Source organism: Papio anubis, chromosome 14 (assembly GCF_008728515.1).
Source record: "Papio anubis isolate 15944 chromosome 14, Panubis1.0, whole genome shotgun sequence".
In the NCBI taxonomy this organism is placed as follows: domain Eukaryota; kingdom Metazoa; phylum Chordata; class Mammalia; order Primates; family Cercopithecidae; genus Papio; species Papio anubis.
The window spans coordinates 28,608,378-28,628,143 of NC_044989.1; the positions used below are offsets into that span (position 1 = coordinate 28,608,378).

Below are 19,766 nucleotides of genomic sequence, written 5' to 3' on the forward strand. Positions count from 1 at the left end.
AGTGCACTGCTAGTTTGCTCACTATCAAATTTGTCCCAGACGCTTTTACAGAGTAGGTGGCATCACCCTACTTTTACATTTAATGAGAGGTGCTGGGGTTCAATGATTTGACCATGTTCACACAGCTAGTAAAATGGTAGTACCTGAATTCAAACCAAGTGTATATGATTCTAAAGTATATTCACTTTTCTCCACACACCAACATAGTTTAAAAAACAAAAACTCAGGAATGAGAACACTGAAGAAGGCTTAGTTGGTAGTCACCCTTTACTTGATGTCAAAACTTAATAAGCTGCTTCCCTGATAGCTCAATGAACATTTATGTGTATTTGCTGGCTTTTATATGCAAATTTTACATGTTTCCTTTGTGAAGATTTTAGGATCCTAAAGAACCTTCTCATAACTGTACTTTGTGCATTATACAGCCACATGCATTTCCCTCATGGCACAACTCACTGTGCCTTGTATTTTAGTCGTGTCCATATCTGTCTAGCTTGGAAGCTCTAGAAAGGTAAGGCCGTGTTGTCTTCATCATTGTGGTACTCACCATGCCTCTGTGTTTCTCATGGAGTGGACATTCATTGTTCAGTAGATATTTTATACTCGAGGCTGGAAATTAATCATCACAGCACCCATACCTTGCAAAAACAAGGGTAGGAACAGGGAGAAGTCAGGAAGGATCCTTAGGGAAAAGCCAGAGGAATGAAGCTGGAAGCACCCATTTTCCTCAAGATTTTCACAACCAGTTGATGCTTCTTGGCCCATTCTCCCATTTATAGGCCAGGGAGAAATAGTCAAAGGCATATGTAAGGAAAAGTAAGTTCCCAGTTGGCCCCCTCCTCGTATTTGTAGGTGAATTTGCCATTATTGTGCTGTGTGTGGAAGCACAAGAAGGAAGGAATTAACTCGTTCTCGTTCTTCAGAACTGCTGATTGAGGAGCTATTTGCTGGAAGTACCACAAGTAGGCAGAGCCAGGTTGCCTTTTAAGAGTAATCATTGTATTAGCCAAAAAATCTGGAAGCAATCCAAATATTGAAATGACTTAAATGGTCCGTCCACTCTGGAATATTATGCAGTCATTGAAAATGTTTAGAAAGACTAGCAACATGAAAAAAGCCGTGGTGGCCGGGCGCGGTGGCTCAAGCCTGTAATCCCAGCACTTTGGGAGGCCGAGACGGGCGGATCACGAGGTCAGGAGATCGAGACCATCCTGGCTAACACGGTGAAACCCCGTCTCTACTAAAATATACAAAAAAACTAGCCGGGCGAGGTGGCGGGCGCCTGTAGTCCCAGCTACTCGGGAGGCTGAGGCAGGAGAATGGCGTGAACCCGGGAGGCGGAGCTTGCAGTGAGCTGAGATCCGGCCACTGCACTCCAGCCTGGGCGGCAGAGCGAGCCTCCGTCACCAAAAAAAAAAAAAAAAAAAAGAAAAAAGCCGTGGTATGGAGACAAAAATAAAAAGGTTACACTGGGTGTGGTGACTTAGGACTGTAATCCCAGTGGGAGGATCGCCTGAGTCCAGGAGTTCAAGGCCAGACCGGGCCACATAGAAGGACTCCGCTCTACAAGGAATGTTTAAAAATTAGGCGGGCGTGGCGGCACCTGTGGTCCCAGCTACTCAGGAGGCTGAGGCGGGAGAATCGCTTGAACCCGGGAGGCAGATGTTGCAGTGAGCCGAGATCGTGCCACTGCTCCAGCCTGGGCGACAGAGCGAGACTCCGTCTCAAAAGAAAAAAAAGCCGGTTTTACCTTAGAGACATAAGGATACGGGGATCAAACAGCTGTGAAGACTTCTTTTTATTTGTTTATTCGACATGCATGTATTAAGCACCCAGCTGGCCAAAGGCTAGGACAAAGCCAAGAAGATTACTGCTGCAGATTCACAGTTACAATACAATGGCCCCTTCTCCCCAGAAGCCACCGCATTCACACGTTGTGCTTTTCTCAGTTCAAGCGGCCTCTTCCTTTTGAGTAACCCGGGTAACCGCGCTGTGCCCGCGTGTGCCGGGTGGGGAGGAGAGCCCGCAGCCCCAGCCCCGCAGGGCCTGGTTGTCTAGTCGAAGGGAAGTAAACGGCCCCAACGCAAGCCTGCCTGCGAGACGTGCCCAACGGGGGTAGGTCGAATGAGGAGGGTTGTGTGAGTTGCGCGGGCGAGCGGGAGCGGGATAACGGAGGAGGGAGGCCCGCGGCCGAGGCTCCGGCGGGCGGGGGGCGGGTAGGGGCGGGGTTCGCCGACGCGCACTCCCAGGCAGGCCCCGCCCCCTCGGCCAGCTCTGCGCGTTGATTGGCCCCTGCCGGCCTCGCGCTCCCTCGCTCGGGGTTGGCGGGAGACCTTCGAGCGGGTACCGCTGCTGGCGAGCTACCGGCGAGTAACCGTCTGAGGCCCGGAGCGCTGCGGCCGAGGCTTGACCGCCGCTGCCCTGCCCTCTCCCGCGCAGCCCCGGGCTTCCGCAGGTACCTGTGCTCGCCCCCGGGAAGGGCCTCGCAGGCGAATCTCCAGTTTCGAGTATGCCTGGTCCCTGGGTTCTCTCGCCGGCGACCCCACCGCCCGCCTTAGATGAGAAGGCGGTGCTCCAGCCTGGTCCTCACGCCGCCTCCCGTGGGCGCCCTCAGCTGCCTTCGCGGCGACGACACACGCGCTCCCCACAGAGGGTCCTGGGCTGCGGGGCCTGTCGAGGGAAGCAGTGGCCGCGCAGGTTGGGGCGTTGGCCGCCCTCCGCCCGGCGGCGTAGCGGGTGGAGGTTCCAGGGGGAGGACGGGCAGGGAGACCGGAGGCTGCTCCTGAAGCTCGGCCGCCTGCTCAGAGGGAGGGCCCTGGGCAGGAGCTCCCGTCTCCACGTGTGCCCGCCGCCTTTATTGTGAGGGGAATGGAGATTTGGGGGTCTTTTTAATAAATTCTGCCTCTTTATGTCCCATTAAACACCTCTTTTTGCCCCCAAGATCGTCTGCCCCAGAATCTTGAGATCTGAGGTGCTGTGCCTCAGTACCAGGCCCTTAGCCCATGTCTCAGAATTCACGAAGATTCTCTTACATGACATCCAGTAGGACTGGAGGCCCCCTAGTCTCAACCTTTTAAAAAGCCTTATGCCAAGTTGGGCGGATCCTTGAGGCCAGGATTCGAGAGCAGCCCGCAGCGAAAACCCCGTCTCTACAAAAAAAAAAAAAAAAAAATTAGTCGGGCGAGGTGGCGGCACCTGTAGTCCCAGCTACTTGGCAGGCTGAGGCGGGAGAACTGCATGAACCCGGGAGGCAGAGGTTGCAGTGAGCTGAGATAAAACCCGTTTCTACAAAAAATAATTTTTTAAACAATTAGCCAGGCGTGGTGGTGGGCGCCTGTAATCCCAGCTACTCCGGAGGCTGAGGTGGGAGAATCGCTTGAACCCGGGAGGCAGAGGTGGCAGTGAGCCGAGATCTCCTTATAGCTGGGGTTAGCTGGTTTTGTTTTCTTGGCAAGGTGACGGTAAGTAATACTGGAGTGCTATGTGTCAAGTGTTTTATACATGATTGTATTTAATATTTAAAACAGTGATTTACTGGTTAAAGAATATGGGACTTTGATGTCAGTTCTGCGTTCAAATTCTAGCTTTATCACTTACTAATTATAAGCCTTTGGGAAATTTAACTTCTCTAAGCCTCAAATTTCTTATCTAGAAAATAAGGATAAAATAATACCTACCACATAGAGATGTTTTGAGAGTTAAATGAGATAATGCATATAACACATTCATCAGTGTCTGGCACATATTCTGTGTGTGTGACTGCACTCATAAGGAAGTTAAGGCTTACTTGCCTGTCCCAACTGAGTTGCCAATGGATATTGCTATTAGGTTTTCCATATAGGCAAATGAATACCCAAACAACTTCTGCTTGTTTCATTTTATGGCTGTGAACCACCACCCTTTATATTACCGCCCCCCCCCCAAGAAGAGGTTATTTCAGATGCCTCTCGAATTTTTGTGATATACTTACCAAAAAAAAAAAAAAAGAAAAACGAAGAAAAAAATCCCAGACATCCTATTCAAGTATGAATTCTGGTATGATTTTTTTAATGTCCATGGAGCCCATATAAAAATTAATCGAAGGAGGCCAAGTGTGGTGGCTCACGCCTGTAATCCCAGCGCTTTGGGAGGCCGAGGCGGGCCGATCACCTCAGGTCAGGAGTTGGAGACCAGCCTGGCCAACATGGTGAAACCCCGTCTCTACTAAATATACAGAAATTAGCGGGGCATGGTGGCGGGCGCCTGTAATCCCAACTACTTAGGAGGCTGAGGCTGGAGAATCACTTGAACCCAGGGAGCAGAGGTGGCAGTGAGCCGAGATCGAGTTACTGCACTCCAGCCTGGGCGACAAGAGTGAAACTCTGTCTGAAAATAATAATAATCATAATAGTAAAATTAAAATCATTAAAGGATTTTACCTGATGAGTATAGTTTCTCCTACTTCTCCTTCTTTCCTCATCTCTTGCCCTTCGTAAAATGGCTCATGGCTCTTTTTTTTTTTTTTTTTTTTTTTTTTGAGACGGGAGTCTCGCTCTGTCGCCCAGGCTGGAGTGCAGTGGCCGGATCTCGGCTCACTGCAAGCTCCGCCTCCCGGGTTTATGCCATTCTCCTGCCTCAGCCTCCCGAGTAGCTGGGACTACAGGCACCCGCCACCTCGCCCAGCTAGTTTTTTTGTATTTTTTAGTAGAGACGGAGTTTCATCATGTTAGCCAGGATGGTCTCGATCTCCTGACCTCGTGATCCGCCCGTCTCGGCCTTCCAAAGTGCTGGGATTACAGGCGTGAGCCACCGCGCTAATTTGTTTTTTGTTCTTTTCTTCTTGCTTGCTCTATCAGAACTCTCATTCTCTTAGTATATCTAAACGAAGAGCAAAATTAAAAGATACCCCTAGGTAGAAACTGACCAAGACTAGCATTGATAGCTTCTCTCCTTCAGCTTGTTCTATGCAACTTTCCTGCCAGTGTTTGCTTATTAATGTCAATGAAGCTCCTCTTGGGGAATTTCAGACATTTTCTTCTCATTCAGTTTTCTGAAACTGTATATGAAATATCCCAACATACATAACATACATAAGGGAATAGTGTAAAGACACCTACTGCAGACATATTTTACCTTTTTGATTGATAGAAAATTTGGATTACATTTTATGACATATCCATGGTTGTTTTAATATAAAAGCACTATTTTAGGTTACTTAGCATTGAGTAAAACTTATCTTCTGGAATATGTGCCACAGTTATTTTGTGTTCTGGTACATTCCACCCAAGTCTAGCCCCAACACTCAAATTTGAAGCAGAATTCTTAGCCACGGTACTATACCACTGATAAGTCCACACTAGAATTTGAGAAGCCTGACTACTGTTTAGTTTCTTCTATCTGGATTTAAGGCTGCTCTTACTTTAAAAAAAAATTTGCAGATGAAGCCTCCAGCTGTCTCCCAGATGAGGTGGGCAGGAAAGAGCAGAAAGTTCTTACTCAAGTCTCAAGACTCAATTTATCACCTATTCCTCTTTCTATGGAGTTTATAACCCGTACCCCAAGTACATAATTGCCTTCAATTTGGCAGGACTTTAGGATCTAGGAAGAAAGATGGGATGAGAGGAGCAATTTGATAAACATAATTTCCTCTGCCTAGTTCTTCAAAATGTAGCCCTGTACTATCTAATGTGGTAGCCACTGGCCACTTGTGGCTATTAAACACTTGAAACTGAATAATTTAATTTTTACTTTAAAAACTGAAGGAGCATATTTTTCTCTTACAAATTGCTTCATTTTTTAAAATAGGACTCCATTTCACTTTTACTGTTGAAAAATTAGTATCAGAACTGGGATTTGTATGTAAGCATATTCATCTAAAGTAACAACAACAAAAAAGAATTGAGATATGCTTTAAGAGGAAAACATGCAGCAGATTTCAAAGACCGAATGTGAACTATCTCATTGGTTTTTATATTGATTACATGTTAAAATAGTATTTTGGACATATTGGGTTACATAAACTTTATTATTGAAAGTTATTTTATCTGTTTTGTTTTGTAAGGTGGCTCTAAAAATACAAAATTACATATGCGGCTTACATTATATTTTGGACAGTGCTGCTCTAACCTTACTATATTTTCCAGTCCTTCCGTCAGCAGGGAAATTTCTGAGGGTCAGGAAGGGGAATCTATACCTCACTCCTTGAACACCAAGGGAGGCATGGCTGCCTGAGTCACTGTGAGGTTGCATTCAGAGGTTCTCAGTAGGGTCCTAGAGTAGTTTCCTGTGTTGCCTATTCATACCTCCATTTCCCATTACCCTAGAAATATTTGACCACAAAAATAATACTAAGTGTAGTAATTATGTGAACTATTCACCACCAAAGAAGGTGATGATTACATATATTATTAAATATTGATAGATTAACTTTGTCTCAGATTTTATTAGATTATAACAACATACATTCATATACACTTATAATCAGTCACTCAAATAGCTTTGTCATACACTTACAACTTTAAAAATTAGAACAGGCCAGTCAGTCATGGTGGCTCAAGCCTGTAATTCCTGCACTTTGGGAGGCTGAGGCAAGAGGATGGCTTGAGCTCAGCAGTTTGAGACCAGCCTGGGCAACATAGTAAGACCGCATCTCTACAAAAATTTAAAAAATTTGCCAGGTGTGGTGTCATAAACCTGTGGTCCCAGCTACAATGGAGGCTAAGGTGGGACGATCACTTGAGCCCAGGAGGTCGAGGCTGCAGTGAGCTGTAATCATGCCAGCATACTCCAGTCTGGGTGACCGAGCAAGACCCTGTCTCAAACACACACACATACACGAGAAAAAAAGGAAAACAGAAAAGTAAGTAAAATAAAAATTAGACCAATTTATGAAAGGCCTTCAAAGCTCATCTGCATTTTGCTAGAATTGCTTTCAGCTTTTCAATAAATACCAATAAATGCTTATTGAATAAGTGAATTTTATAATATATCAAGGAATTTACCAATAAAGAGATATGGGGTTTTGTGTGTGTGTAGGTGTCGGGGGGGTGCTTTGTAATATAATTGAATTGATATTGATAATAAGTTCTGGAAATAGTTTTCCTTGTTTATAAAAATTTTGAGGTGGCATATAACAACCATATAATAAAATTATGTCAATTCAAGCAGAATAGAAAAAATTAGCAGGAAAAAAGAAGACCACAAATAAATTATGAAGTCAGCATCATTTCTATAATTAACTTTCAAATTTGGTCGAGTTCTGTAGCCAAAGCAAAATGGCGTACAGTATCTTATTATTTGGGAAGAGGATGTCTATTTGTTACCCAAAGGAAGCATAGCGTTTCCTAGCACTGAATTTCAAAAGCAATTTTTAATGGGAGTCACTGTCACAAATAACATTTTAATGACAAGTTCAGTAACATTTTATATGACTGCATATGGTAGTATCATCCAGTTGTTTTTATATGAAATGAATGTGTGTGATGAATAATTGTATGTTTTATTTTTACAGGAATATTGGGAAACCAAAATGAGGCACAATCAGATGTGTTGTGAGACACCACCTACTGTCACTGTTTATGTAAAATCAGGGTCAAATAGATCACATCAGCCTAAAAAGCCCATTACTATGAAGCGTCCTATTTTTAAAGATAATTGGCAAGCATTTGAAAAAAATACACATAATAACAACAAATCTAAACGCCCCAAAGGACCTTGTCTGGTTATACAGCGTCAGGATATGACTGCTTTCTTTAAATTATTTGGTAGGTTTAAAATATTGTAATAGTGGTAATTATAAAGTACTAAAAACCTAGAATGTAAACATCTAATTGTTTTCATGCTAATCAAAGACGATATCATTATTTTTGTATTAAATTTCCCATCTCCAACCAAATTTGTTTTTGTTTTACTTAGTCTTTTTTTTTTTTTTTTTTTTTTCAATGTTGGGTTTTTGTTTGTTTTGTTTCCTTACGGATTAAAAATTCATACTCATCTAGCTTCTAGACTACTTAAATCCAAATGTCAAATGTAAATTCTGGGCAATTCAACTTCATAGCCCATGGCATGAGTTTTGTTTGACCTAAAGTTAAATACTACATAAAGAATCAGGTGAGCTAACTGACCCAGTTTGACTGGGCCTAAGGGGTTTCCCAGGACTTTCTCTTCTAAACCCAAGAAAAATAGGAAGCTTGGTCACACTAGAGAAGTTTCAGGATAACAGTTTGGGAACATTGTTAAAAATTAACTATGTTTTATCATGCCCATATAATGAAACTGAGTTTGAATTTGTTTAGGTTATGAGACAGTGCTACTTTGCTGATACATTTCTTAACACTGGCAAAAAGAAACTTCTTCATAGTACTGTACTCCTAACTAGGAAAGAGAGGGATTCTTTTTTTTTTTTTTTTTTGGAGGTAGGGTAATAAGGTAAACAGATTAGAAAAAAGGGTAGAATAGATGAGTTCTGAAAAATATCTGGAGTAATGAATCAAGTCAAGTAGATGCTACAGTCCGGTAGATCTAGGTAACAAGCTTCCTTGTTTCTAGAGGAAGGTCAGGTGCATTAAAGCAAGCTAGTTACGATTTAAAGAAAAGCAAAATGAAAAGATGAAAAAGGAAAAAAATGTAAGGAATATAAGTAGAAAAAGATATAAAGATGCTTCCCCATCAGGATTTAGAATGTTAATAAAAGTTCCCCTTCTTTTCATTAAGAGCAGAACAAAATTATTACCTGCAAACTTTTTTAGTACCAAAACTCATCATGAGAAACAAGGGAAAATACCTGGCTGTACCATTTTAGGTAACTTAAGAACTATAAATAGAGGCTGGGTGCGGTGGCGCATGCCTGTATTCCCAGCACTTTGAGAGGCCGAGGCGGGCAGATCAGCTGAGGTTAGGAGTTCAAGATCAGCCTGACCAACGTGGAGAAACCCTGTCTCTACTAAAAATACAAAATCAGCCGGGTGTGGTGGCACATGCCTGTAATCCCAGCTACTCAGGAGGCTGAGGCAGGAGAATCGCTTGAACCCGGGAGGCGGAGGTTGCGGTGAGCCAAGATTGTACCATTGCACTCCAGCCTGGGCAACAAGAGTGAAACTCTGTCTCAAAAAAAAAAAAAAAAAGAAAGAAAGAAATATAAATAGAATTAATGGGCCAGGCGCAGTGGCTCATGCCTGTAATCCCAGCACTTTAGGAGGCTGAGGGAGCAGATCACTTGAGGCCAGGAGTTTGAGACCAGCCTGGCCAACATGGTGAAACCCCATCGGGCATGGTGGCACATGCCTGTAATCCCAGCTACTTGGGAGGCTAAGGCAGGAGAATCGCTTGAACCTGGGAGGTGGAGGCTACAGCTGAGCTGAGATCATGCCACTGCACTCCAGCCTGGACGATGGAGCAAGACTCTGTCTTAAAAAAAAAAAAAAAGCCAGATATGGTGGCTCATACCTGTAATCCTAGCACTTTGGGAGGCCAAGGCAAGTGGATCGCTTGAGCTTAAGAGTTCAAGACCAGCCTGGGACAACGTGGTGAAATCCCCTCTCTACAGTACAAAAAAAAAAAAAGTTATCTGGGCATGGTGGTACACACCTGTAGTCCCAGCTATCTGGGGGGCTGAGGTGGGAGGATCTCGAACCCAGGAGGTTAAGGCTACAGTTGAGCCGAGATCACGCCACTGCACTCCAGCCTGGATGACAAAGTGAGACCCTATTTAAAAAAGGAAAAAAAATTAGCAAGTCAGAAATTACTATTCTCAGGAAATCAGTAGTTATTCTTGGAACTTTCCATGTGACTACATTGATGATATTTTAGTGTACACAAATGGATATAAAGAAGTTATGCCTTTTTACTTAAAATGAAAGAGAGGAGACTGGCATGGTGGCATGTACCTGTAGTTCCAGGTACTCAGGATTCTGAAGCCAGAGGATCACTTGAGCCCAGGAGTTCAAGGCCCACCTGGGCAACATAGTGAGACCCTGTCTCTTAAAAAAAAAGAAAGAAAAGAAAGAGAAAGAGGGAATGGAAAAAAGCAGATTTTTCTAGATTACATCCTGACAACTATTAATATATTTTGAGACTATATATTTTAGCCCTTTAGAATTGAAATAAATATTTTACCTACTTTCTAGATGTTATTATTTTAACAATGTGTTTGTTGATCTTTTTATCATAATAATTTTTTCAAATGTTAATTATAAATAACTAATGAATTATGAATCCTTTATATAGACATTTTCGTATGTATTTGAATAATAGAAAGTGGAATAGAGATAAGTAGGAGAGAAGAATGCAAAACTAAAAATACTATTGGATATTCAGTAAACCAAACACTTCTGCCATTCTCCAGTCTGAGCCATATATTAAGGCAAATCAGATGGGTTGATGAAAGATAAAGCAGTAGTTTTTTGTACAGTCCTTGCAATGGTAAATACACCAAAGAACTGAAAATTCCACCTTAGGCAACACTGGTTCATTCATTTTTGTTTTATTTCTAAGCACTATGTGTAATCTCTTGACATAGAAATTCTTCAAAAGGAAACATTCTGTTTTTAAAAGACAAGTTATAGCTATCTTTTGTTGTAGATGACGATTTAATTCAAGATTTCTTGTGGATGGACTGCTGCTGTAAAATTGCAGACAAGGTAAATTTGGTAACAGTATAACCATTAACCAGCATTATAATGTAACTGAACCATTAGAGCTTTAATGAGACCTTATAAGAATTTTCTATCTTATTAGTTATGATTAAGAAAAGAGCTAGCGGCCAGGTGCAGTGGCTCACACCTGTAATCCCAAAACTTTGAGAGGCTGAGGTGGGCGAATCACTTGAAGCCAGGAGTTGGAGACCAGCCTGGGCAACATAGTGAGACCCCCATCTCTAAAAAATTTAAAAATTAGCCAGGTGTGGTGGCATGCACCTGTAGTCCCAGCCACCCAGCTGAGGTGGGAGGATCACTTGAACCCAGAAGTTGGAGGATACAGTGAGCTACGATCAATTGTGCCACTGCATTCTAGCCTGGACAATAGAGCAAGACTCTGTCTCTAAATAAATTAATTAAATTTAAAAATTAAAAAAAATAAGAGCTAGCCTGTGCTGCTCCTTCGAAGCAGAATCTTTACACATTAATTTTTGGAATTAGCATATAGCATAGATTGAGTCTATACTTGAAGAATTGTAGAATATTATTGATTACATTTAAATGACCTTAAATTTATATTTGTATTGAAAACAGAAAGCAGAACAGGTGTGGCAGCTCATGCCTGTAATCCCAAACACTTTGGAAGGCCAAGGCATCAGAGGGTCACTTAAGCCCACGAGTTCCAAGACCAGTCTTGGCAACACAGGGAGACCTGGTCTCTAATTTAAAAAAAAAAAAATTATCTGGACATGGTGACTCATACCTGTAGTCACAGCTACCTAGAAGGCTGAGGCAGGAGGATTGCTTGAGCCAGGGAGATCAAGGCTGCAGTGAGCTGTGATACCACCACTGCACTCAAGCCTGGACAAGACCCTGTCTTAAAAACAAAACAAAACAAAAACAAAAACAAACAAACAAAAAATCAGTATAGACTTAATGCATTTTAATCAGTTATTACCTTTTATCAGGTTGTGGAGAAAAAATATTCTGAGATTTACTTTACTGAGGTAGTCTGCATTTTAGTATTTTGTAAGTAACTCAGAGAAAACAAATCTCAGTAATTTTGTAGGTAAAATTAGTTTAACATGTTCTTTAGGAATCAGTGTTTCATAAAAGAATGTCTAACTTACACACTGGGAGCAGCGATGTTTCTATGTTCTTTAGATTTTGTTGAATGGTTAAAATTTCAGCTTTGTGACTCATGCCTGTGATTCTAGCACTTTGGGATGCTGAGGCAGGCAGATCACCTGAGATCAAGAGTTCAAGACTAGCCTGGCCAACATGGAGAAACCCCGTCTCTACTAAAAAATACAAAAATTAGCCGGGTGTGGTGGCGTGCACCCATAGTCCCAGCTACTCAGGAGGCTGAGACAGGAGAATTGCTTGATCCCAGGAGGCAGAGGTTGCAGTGAGCAGAGATGGAGCCACTGCACTTCAGCCTGGGTGACAGAGCAAGACTCTGTCTCAAAAATAATAATAATAAAATAAAATTTTCAGCTTTTTATTTTAGAAAAAAATTTCTTGTGCTAAGAATTTTCAGCTTTGTAAATGCCATTTTGTATCAAGCAGTCATATTTGAAAATTAAGCGTGACTTTACATCACTACTAGCCAACAGTAAAGGGAATGAATGGAAGGTTAGCTTGTGATTAAATACAAAGTACTGGGGTGAACATTTTTATTTAAGCTTAAGATGACAGGGATACACTAGAAGAAGGTTTATAAAATTTTTAAAATTTCATTTTGGAAAATTTAAAACATACACAATTTGAAGTAAATAGAACAAACAGCCTCCATATGCCTCTCATCTAGCTACAGTAGATCAACTGTGGCCATTCTTGTTTCTTCTAATGCTTCTCACCAAAAACTGGATTATTTTGAAGCTGATCCCAGACATCCTAACATTTTTCCATAAATATTTCACAATATATCACTAAAAGTTAAGGGCTATTTTAAAACAATTACAATGTCATAATACTTTAAAAAATTAACAGTAATGCTGTAATATCAAATATACAATTCATGTGGAGTTATGATGGGTTTTTTTTTTTTTCTTTTTCTTTTGAGATGGAGTCTCACTCTGTCATCCAGGCTGGAGTGCAGTAGCATGATCTCAGCTTACTGCAACCTCTGCCTCCCGGGTTCAGGCAATTATCCTGCCTCAGCCTTCCAAATAGCTGGGATTACAGGCATGTGTCACCACGCCTGGCTACTTTTTCTGTATTTTTAGTAGAGATGGGGTTTCACTATATTGGCCAGGCTGGTCTCGAACTCCTGACCTTGTGATCCACCAGCCTCGACCTCCCAAAGTGCTGGGATTACAGGCTTGAGCCACCGCGCCCGTCAGGAAGTTTTAAACTTTACGGTTTTAAGGTGCATTAAAGTTGTTGCACAGAAGGGGGCAGTGTTTGAAAAGTAACTACTGTATCTTAACACTATCTCAAGAGTACTTTACTGGAAGTTACTGTGAAAACTTGGTATCACCTTTGTGGCAAATCCTGTTACAATAGGATGAATAAATGTCTTATGAGAGATAATCTGATACATTATTGTAACTTGTTTTTAATTTGAACAGACAGAACATGGCCTATGTGCTAATAATCAGGCTAGAGATGTATCTTTCTAATAATATCTTTAAAACACATTCTCCCCATGAAAATAGAACCATGTTATTCTAATTTCTGAAGTCATTTGGAAATCATTTTAACAAGTTATTTTAAAAAGTTAGTATGGATGTCTGCAACTAACTCAAAGGGCTTAGAAAAATTATATATACACATACATACACATGAATAGAGATAGCTAACATGGCAAATTTGGTGCATCTAAGTGAGGATGCATGGCTGTTCATTTTGCTGTTACTTCAATTTCTGTATAGATTTGAAGTTTAAATTAGATAAAAGTGGGATTTTAGCTCAAACTATTAACAATAATAAAATTGGCCGGGCGCGGTGGCTCAAGCCTGTAATCCCAGCACTTTGGGAGGCCGAGGCGGGCGGATCACGAGGTCAGGAGATCGAGACCATCCTGGCTAATACGGTGAAACCCCGTCTCTACTAAAAAATACAAAAAACTAGCCGGGCGAGGTGGCGGGCGCCTGTAGTCCCAGCTACTCGGGAGGCTGAGGCAGGAGAATGGCGTAAACCCGGGAGGCGGAGCTTGCAGTGAGCTGAGATCCGGCCACTGCACTCCAGTCTGGGCGACAGAGCGAGACTCCGCCTCAAAAAAAAAAATAAAATAAAATAAAATAAAATAAAATTTAGGAGTCCGTTCTAGTAAATAATGATATAATAAATAGTCAAGAATTACTTTTCACTGTTCACATGGTGGATTACAGAAAGTCAAAAAGTAAGTACACAATTCTATAATAAGTAACACTTTATTGTTTTAACTTATTCATCAGAAAATTTTAATGTTAACTATTTTAAAGCAGTTTTCTTTGTGAAAGCAAAATATTAATATTATTTTTTAACTTTTTTCGTTATAGTATCTTTTGGCTATGACCTTTGTTTATTTCAAGAGGGCTAAATTTACTATAAGTGAGCATACCAGGATAAATTTCTTTATTGCTCTGTAAGTATACTTTCTACTAAGTGGTTTTTGTGTTATCTGTTATATATATTACACCTTATTTAAAACAGAGGCTGTTTAAAACCTTATGTATATCTTTGAATAGGCCTTCCTGTATAAATGCTATACATTTTTTACTTTAATAGGATATTTTTATGTTTTTTTCACTTATGCTATATGCCTAAGATTTCCTTTTTTTTTTTTTGAGACGGAATCTCACTCTATTGCCAGGCTGAAGTGCAGTGGCATGATCCTGGCTCACTGCAACCTCTGACTCCCTGGTTCAAGAGATTATGCTGCCTCGGCCTCCCAAGTAGCTGGGATTACAGGCACGTGCCACCACGCTCAGCTAATTTTTGTATTTTTAGTAGAAACGGGGTTTCACCATGTTGGCCAGGATGGTCTTGATCTCCTGACCTCGTGATCCACCCGCCTTGGCCTTCCAAAGTGCTGGGATTACAGGTGTGAGCCACTGCGCCTGGCCAAGATTTCTTGGAGTATTCCACTTCAGTTTGTATTGCATGTTTTACATTTTTCAGAATGCTTCCATGTAAATTATCCCAAATTCTCCTCTTTGTGACTTAAATATTTTTTCAAACCAGAATATTCTCTGAAATTTTCCATTAATATATAGTAAAAATCACCATCGTCATTGCCCTTTTACATTGAACAACTTGTAGAAATGCTCTAAACATAATATTTGTGGACCTATATATATAACATAGGCATTATTCATATTTGATACCACTGGTATTCACTGGCTCTTTTACTAAACACACTGAGCTGTGACAAAGGAATACAGTTTGTTTTCCAATTCTTCCATTGACTTTATATTAGTTTATATTATCATTGTAATCTGTGAAATGATTTTCCAATCTATAGGTCAGAATTCATTTAGACTTTGTATTATTTAAGAATATATTTCCAGCCAGGTGCGGTGGCTCACGCCTGTAATCCCAGCACTTTGGGAGGCTGAGGCGGGTGGATCATCTGAGGTCAGGAGTTCGATACCAACCTGGCCAACATGGTTAAAACCCCATCTCTACTAAAAATACAAAAGTTAGCTGGGCATGGTGGCGGGCACCTATAATCCCAGCTATTCGGGAGGCTGAGGCAGGAGAATTGCTTGAACCCTGGAGGTGGAGGTTGCAGTGAGCTGAAATCACACCACTGCACTCCAGCCTGGGAGACAGAGCGAGACTCCGTCTCAGGGAAAAAAAAAAAAATATATATATATACACACACACACACACACACACACACATATCCTTTTCTACCCTATAGCTGGATATAATGCTGCAGTTGGGAATGCATGAATATATATATATATGGGTTTTTTTTTGAGACGGAGTCTCACTCTGTCACCCAGGCTGGAGTGCAGTGGTGCAATCTTGGCTTGCTGCAACCTCCGCCTCCCGGATTCAAGAGATTCTCCTGCCTTAGCTTCCCAAGTAGCTGGGATTACAGGCACCTGCCACCACGCCCAACTAATTTTTTGTATTTTTAGTAGAGACGAGGTTTTACCATGTTGGCCAGGCTGGTCTCGAACTCCTGACCTCGAGTGATCCGCCTGTCTCAGCCTCCCAAAGTGCTAGGATTACAGGCGTGAGCCACCACGCCCGGCCACATGAATATAATTTCAAGTGTTTAACTAGAAAACACATATAAAAAATATTTAAGTTGAATATCACAATAGCTGTCAGCACTGAAGATTAAGTTTTTACTCAAAGTGTATTTAATTCAGAATCAAAGAGTGATTAAAGAAATAGGACTAGACTGGGTATAGTGGCTTATGCCTGTAATCCCAGCACTTTGGGAGGCGGGGTGGAAGGATTGCTTCAGGCTGGAAGTCCAAGACCAGCCTGGACAACATAGCAAGTCTCTACAAAAATAAAAATAAAAAAATTAACCAGGCATGGTGGCGTGTGCCTGTAGTGCCAACTACTTGGGAGGCTGAGATGAAGAGGATCACTTGAGCCCAGGAGTTCAAGGCTGTAGTGAGCTATGATCACCACTGTACTCCAGCCTGGACAACAGAGCAAGATGCTGTCAGGAAAAAAAAAAAAAAAAAAAAAAAAAAAAAAATTAGAAGAAAAAAATATTAAATAAAAATTTTTTTTTTTTTTTTTTTTTTGAGACGGAGTCTCTCTCTGTCACCCAGGCTGGAGTGCAGTGGTGTTATCTTGGCTCGCTGCAACCTCCACCTCCCAGGTTCAAGCAATTCTCCTGTCTCGGCTTCCTAAGTAGCTAGGACTACAGGCACCTGCCATCATGCCCAGCTAATTTTTTTGTATTTTTAGTAGAGACGGGGTTTCACTGTGTTAGCCAGGATGGTCTCGATCTCCTGACCTCATGATCTGCCTGCCTCGGCCTCCCAAAGTGCTGGGATTACAGGCATGAGCCACTGCTCCTGGCCGAAGAAACTGATTTCTACATGTATTCAGGAGATACATTTTCCAGTACACAGGGAAAAATGAACTCAAAATTTGGGATGATTGCTAAACTGGAAAAATATAATAGTATTAGGTAATACTGAGTACTATGTGCAAGGCACCACAAAAAATTTTAATGTAGTATTAACTCATTTAATTTTCCCTATGAAATAAATTTTTTATTATCCCCATTTTACAGATGAGGAAACAGAGGAAGATTAAGTACTTGCTAAGAGCAAACAAGTTAGTAAGCAGCAAAGCAGGGGCACAAACTCAGGCATGGTTATCAATGACCAAATTCAGCCATCGACCACTAAGTTAAATTGCTGTTTATATATCTCAGTATTGTATTGTATTTGTAACTTGATGCAATATTTATTTTGTGGGTTTTTTCACCTGAGAATTAAAAAGAAACCAAAAGAAGCTTTAGTTTAAATCTTACTAGATGCCTGAAATTGAATTTGTTTCACTTGTTTTATAAAGTTATTACCAGTAGAGCACTATTGAGTTTATGCAATACAATTATCTGTAAGGTTGTATTGCATGTTGTATTATGTAAGCTCCATATTAAAAATAACATGAATTATAATTTCCATTTTAAGTATAATCATACTTTTTGTGTGGCCTCAATAGTTCTCATTAAATATTTTCTCAGCCATAGTTCTAAAGCTCAAGTTCTTTTCGTTTTTATACAGTCTTATAATGTTTCCTTTCTGTTTATTCTTATAAAACTCTGAACTTCTATTATCATTCTTCCACATTACCTTTCACAATTATTTGTTTCATACTCACTTGCCTTCTCTACTTAATTGTAGGCTCCTTATCCTTATGGTCAAGGAACATGTTACTTTTTATTTCATCTTCCAATTACTAACATATAGGAGATTCTTAATTTTTTTTTTTTTTTTTTTTTTTTTTTTTTGAGACAGAGTTTCACTCTGTCACCCAGGCTGGAGTGCAGCAGCATGATGTTGGCTCACTGCAACCTCTACCTCTAGGGTTAAAGTGATCTTCTTGCCTCAGCCTCCTGAGTAGCTGAGACCACAGGCACATACCACCGTGACACCCGGCTAATTTTTTTTTTTTTTTTTGTAGAGATGGAGTTTTGCCATGTTGCCCAGGCTGGTCTCAAACTCCAGAGTTCAAGCCATCCTTCCCAAAGTGCTGGAATTACAAGCGTGGGCCACGCACCTGGCCTTCTGGCTGCTTTTAAGACCTCTTTGGTGTTTGGCATTGGTTTCTTTTTAATAACCTACTTGGGATATGGTAAGCTTTCTGGATTTGAAGATTAAGGATTGATGTTTTTTGTTTTTGTTTTTTTGTTTTTTGAGATGGAGTCTTGCTCTGTCACCCAGGCTGGAATGCATTGGCACAATCTTGGCTCACTGCAACCTCCGCCTCCCAGGTTTAAGTGATCCTCCCACCTCAATCTCCCAAGTAGCTGGGACTACAGGTCCCACCATGCCTGGTTAACTTTTGTATTTTTAGTAGAGACAGAGTTTCACCATATTGGCCTGGCTGGCCTCGAACTCCTGACCTCAGGTAATCCACCCGCCTCAGCCTCCAAAAGTACTGGGATTACAGACGTGAGCCAATCAGCCCAACGTGAAGATTGATGCCTTTCAACAGACAACTCAGAAAATTCTATCCACTGTCTCTTCAAATATTCCTCTTCCTCTGCTATGTCCTTTTTCTCCTTTTGAAACCAGTTAAACTTGTTATGCCTCACTTAGTCTTCTACATCACTTATTTTTGAAATTTTCTTTTTCTTTCTTTCTCTCTCTCTCTCTCTCTCTTTTTTTTTTTTAGACAGTCTCACTCTGTTGCCCAGGTTGGAGTGCAGTGGTGCAATCTCAGGTCACTGTGATCTCCACCTCCCAGGATCAAGTGATCCACCCACCTCAATCTCCCAAATAGCCAGGACCACAGACATTCACCACGACACCCAGCTAATTTTTTGTATTTTTTTGTAGAGACGAGGTTTCTCCATGTTGCCCAGGCTGGGTTTCGAACTCCTCAGCTCAAGCAATTCACCTGCCTCAGCCTTCTAAAGTGTTGGGATTATAGGAGTGAGCCACCGCACCCATTCCCATCTTTGCTATTTTCTTTTTCTCTTCTTCTTTTTTTTTTTTTTTTTTTTTTTTTTTTTTTGAGATGGAGTCTCGCTCTTGTCGCCCAGGCTGGAGCGCAGTGGTGCCATCTCAGCTCACTGCAAGCTCTGCCTCCGGGTTCATGCCATTCTCCTGCCTCAGCCTCCCGAGTAGCTGGGACTACTGGCGCCTGCCACCATGCCTGGCTAATTTTTTTTTGTATTTTTAGTAGAGACGGAGTTTCACCATGTTAGCCAGGGTGGTCTCGATCTCCTGACCTCGTGATCCACCCGCCTCGGCCTACCAAAGTGCTGGGATTACAGGCGTGAGCCGCCGAGCCTGGCCAATCTTTGCTATTTTCTATCTATGTTTCTTTGGGCTGCATTTTAGATCATTTATTTAGATTTATCTCTCAGTTCACTAATTTTATCTTCAGCTTATGTCTAATATGCCAATTAATTTCATTATAAAATTTTGCATTTATAAAAGTTCTATTTTCTTATTTTTCAAATATACTTTTCCATTTATCATATTATCAAGGTACTTTTAATTTTTTTACATGTACTAGAAATAGTTATTCTTACATTTTGTGTCTATTCCATTACTTTCAGATTTCACGGTCTGTTTCTGCTCTTGGTACCTTGTTCCCTTATGTGTTTTGTAGTATTTTTATTGTAAGTTGCCTGTTTTTCTTGGAAAGTCATCTGTGAGACTTGTATTATTTCCAATGAGAAATCTACCCCATCCTAATCGTGGTGCCTGTGTTATCTAATATGTTATTTTTTCTCTACTTTTAAGATTTACTCTTTATCACTGGTTTTGAGCAATTTGGTTATGCTGTTCGTTGGTTTAATTTTCTTCATGTTTCATGTGCTTTGAGGTTCATTGAACTTCTCTGTAGGTTTATAGTTTTTACTAAATTTCAAAAAGTTTCAGCTGTTATTCCTTCAAATGTCTTCTGTCCACCTGATTTTCTGTCTGCCCTATTCAGATTACAAAGCATTGAAAGAATCCTGCATTGTTATTGATACCGGCCTTCAGAGTCTCCAATTCCACCTATTCC

General features: G+C 41.1%; 1 protein-coding gene across 2 annotated transcripts in view; it reads left to right on the forward strand.

Annotated features, from left to right (window-relative positions):
* Positions 1–2,341: 2,341 nt before the first annotated feature.
* SPDYA (speedy/RINGO cell cycle regulator family member A) overlaps positions 2,342–19,766 on the forward strand; it is a 39,215-nt gene continuing 21,790 nt past the window's right edge. For both annotated transcript variants that reach the window (XM_003908456.3, XM_017947404.3), the window contains exons 1-4: positions 2,342–2,455; positions 7,490–7,742; positions 10,558–10,616; positions 14,099–14,184. In XM_003908456.3, the coding sequence (XP_003908505.1) occupies positions 7,508–7,742; positions 10,558–10,616; positions 14,099–14,184 (380 nt within the window). In that variant the 5' untranslated portion in view covers positions 2,342–2,455; positions 7,490–7,507. The remainder of the gene's footprint in view (positions 2,456–7,489; positions 7,743–10,557; positions 10,617–14,098; positions 14,185–19,766) is intronic.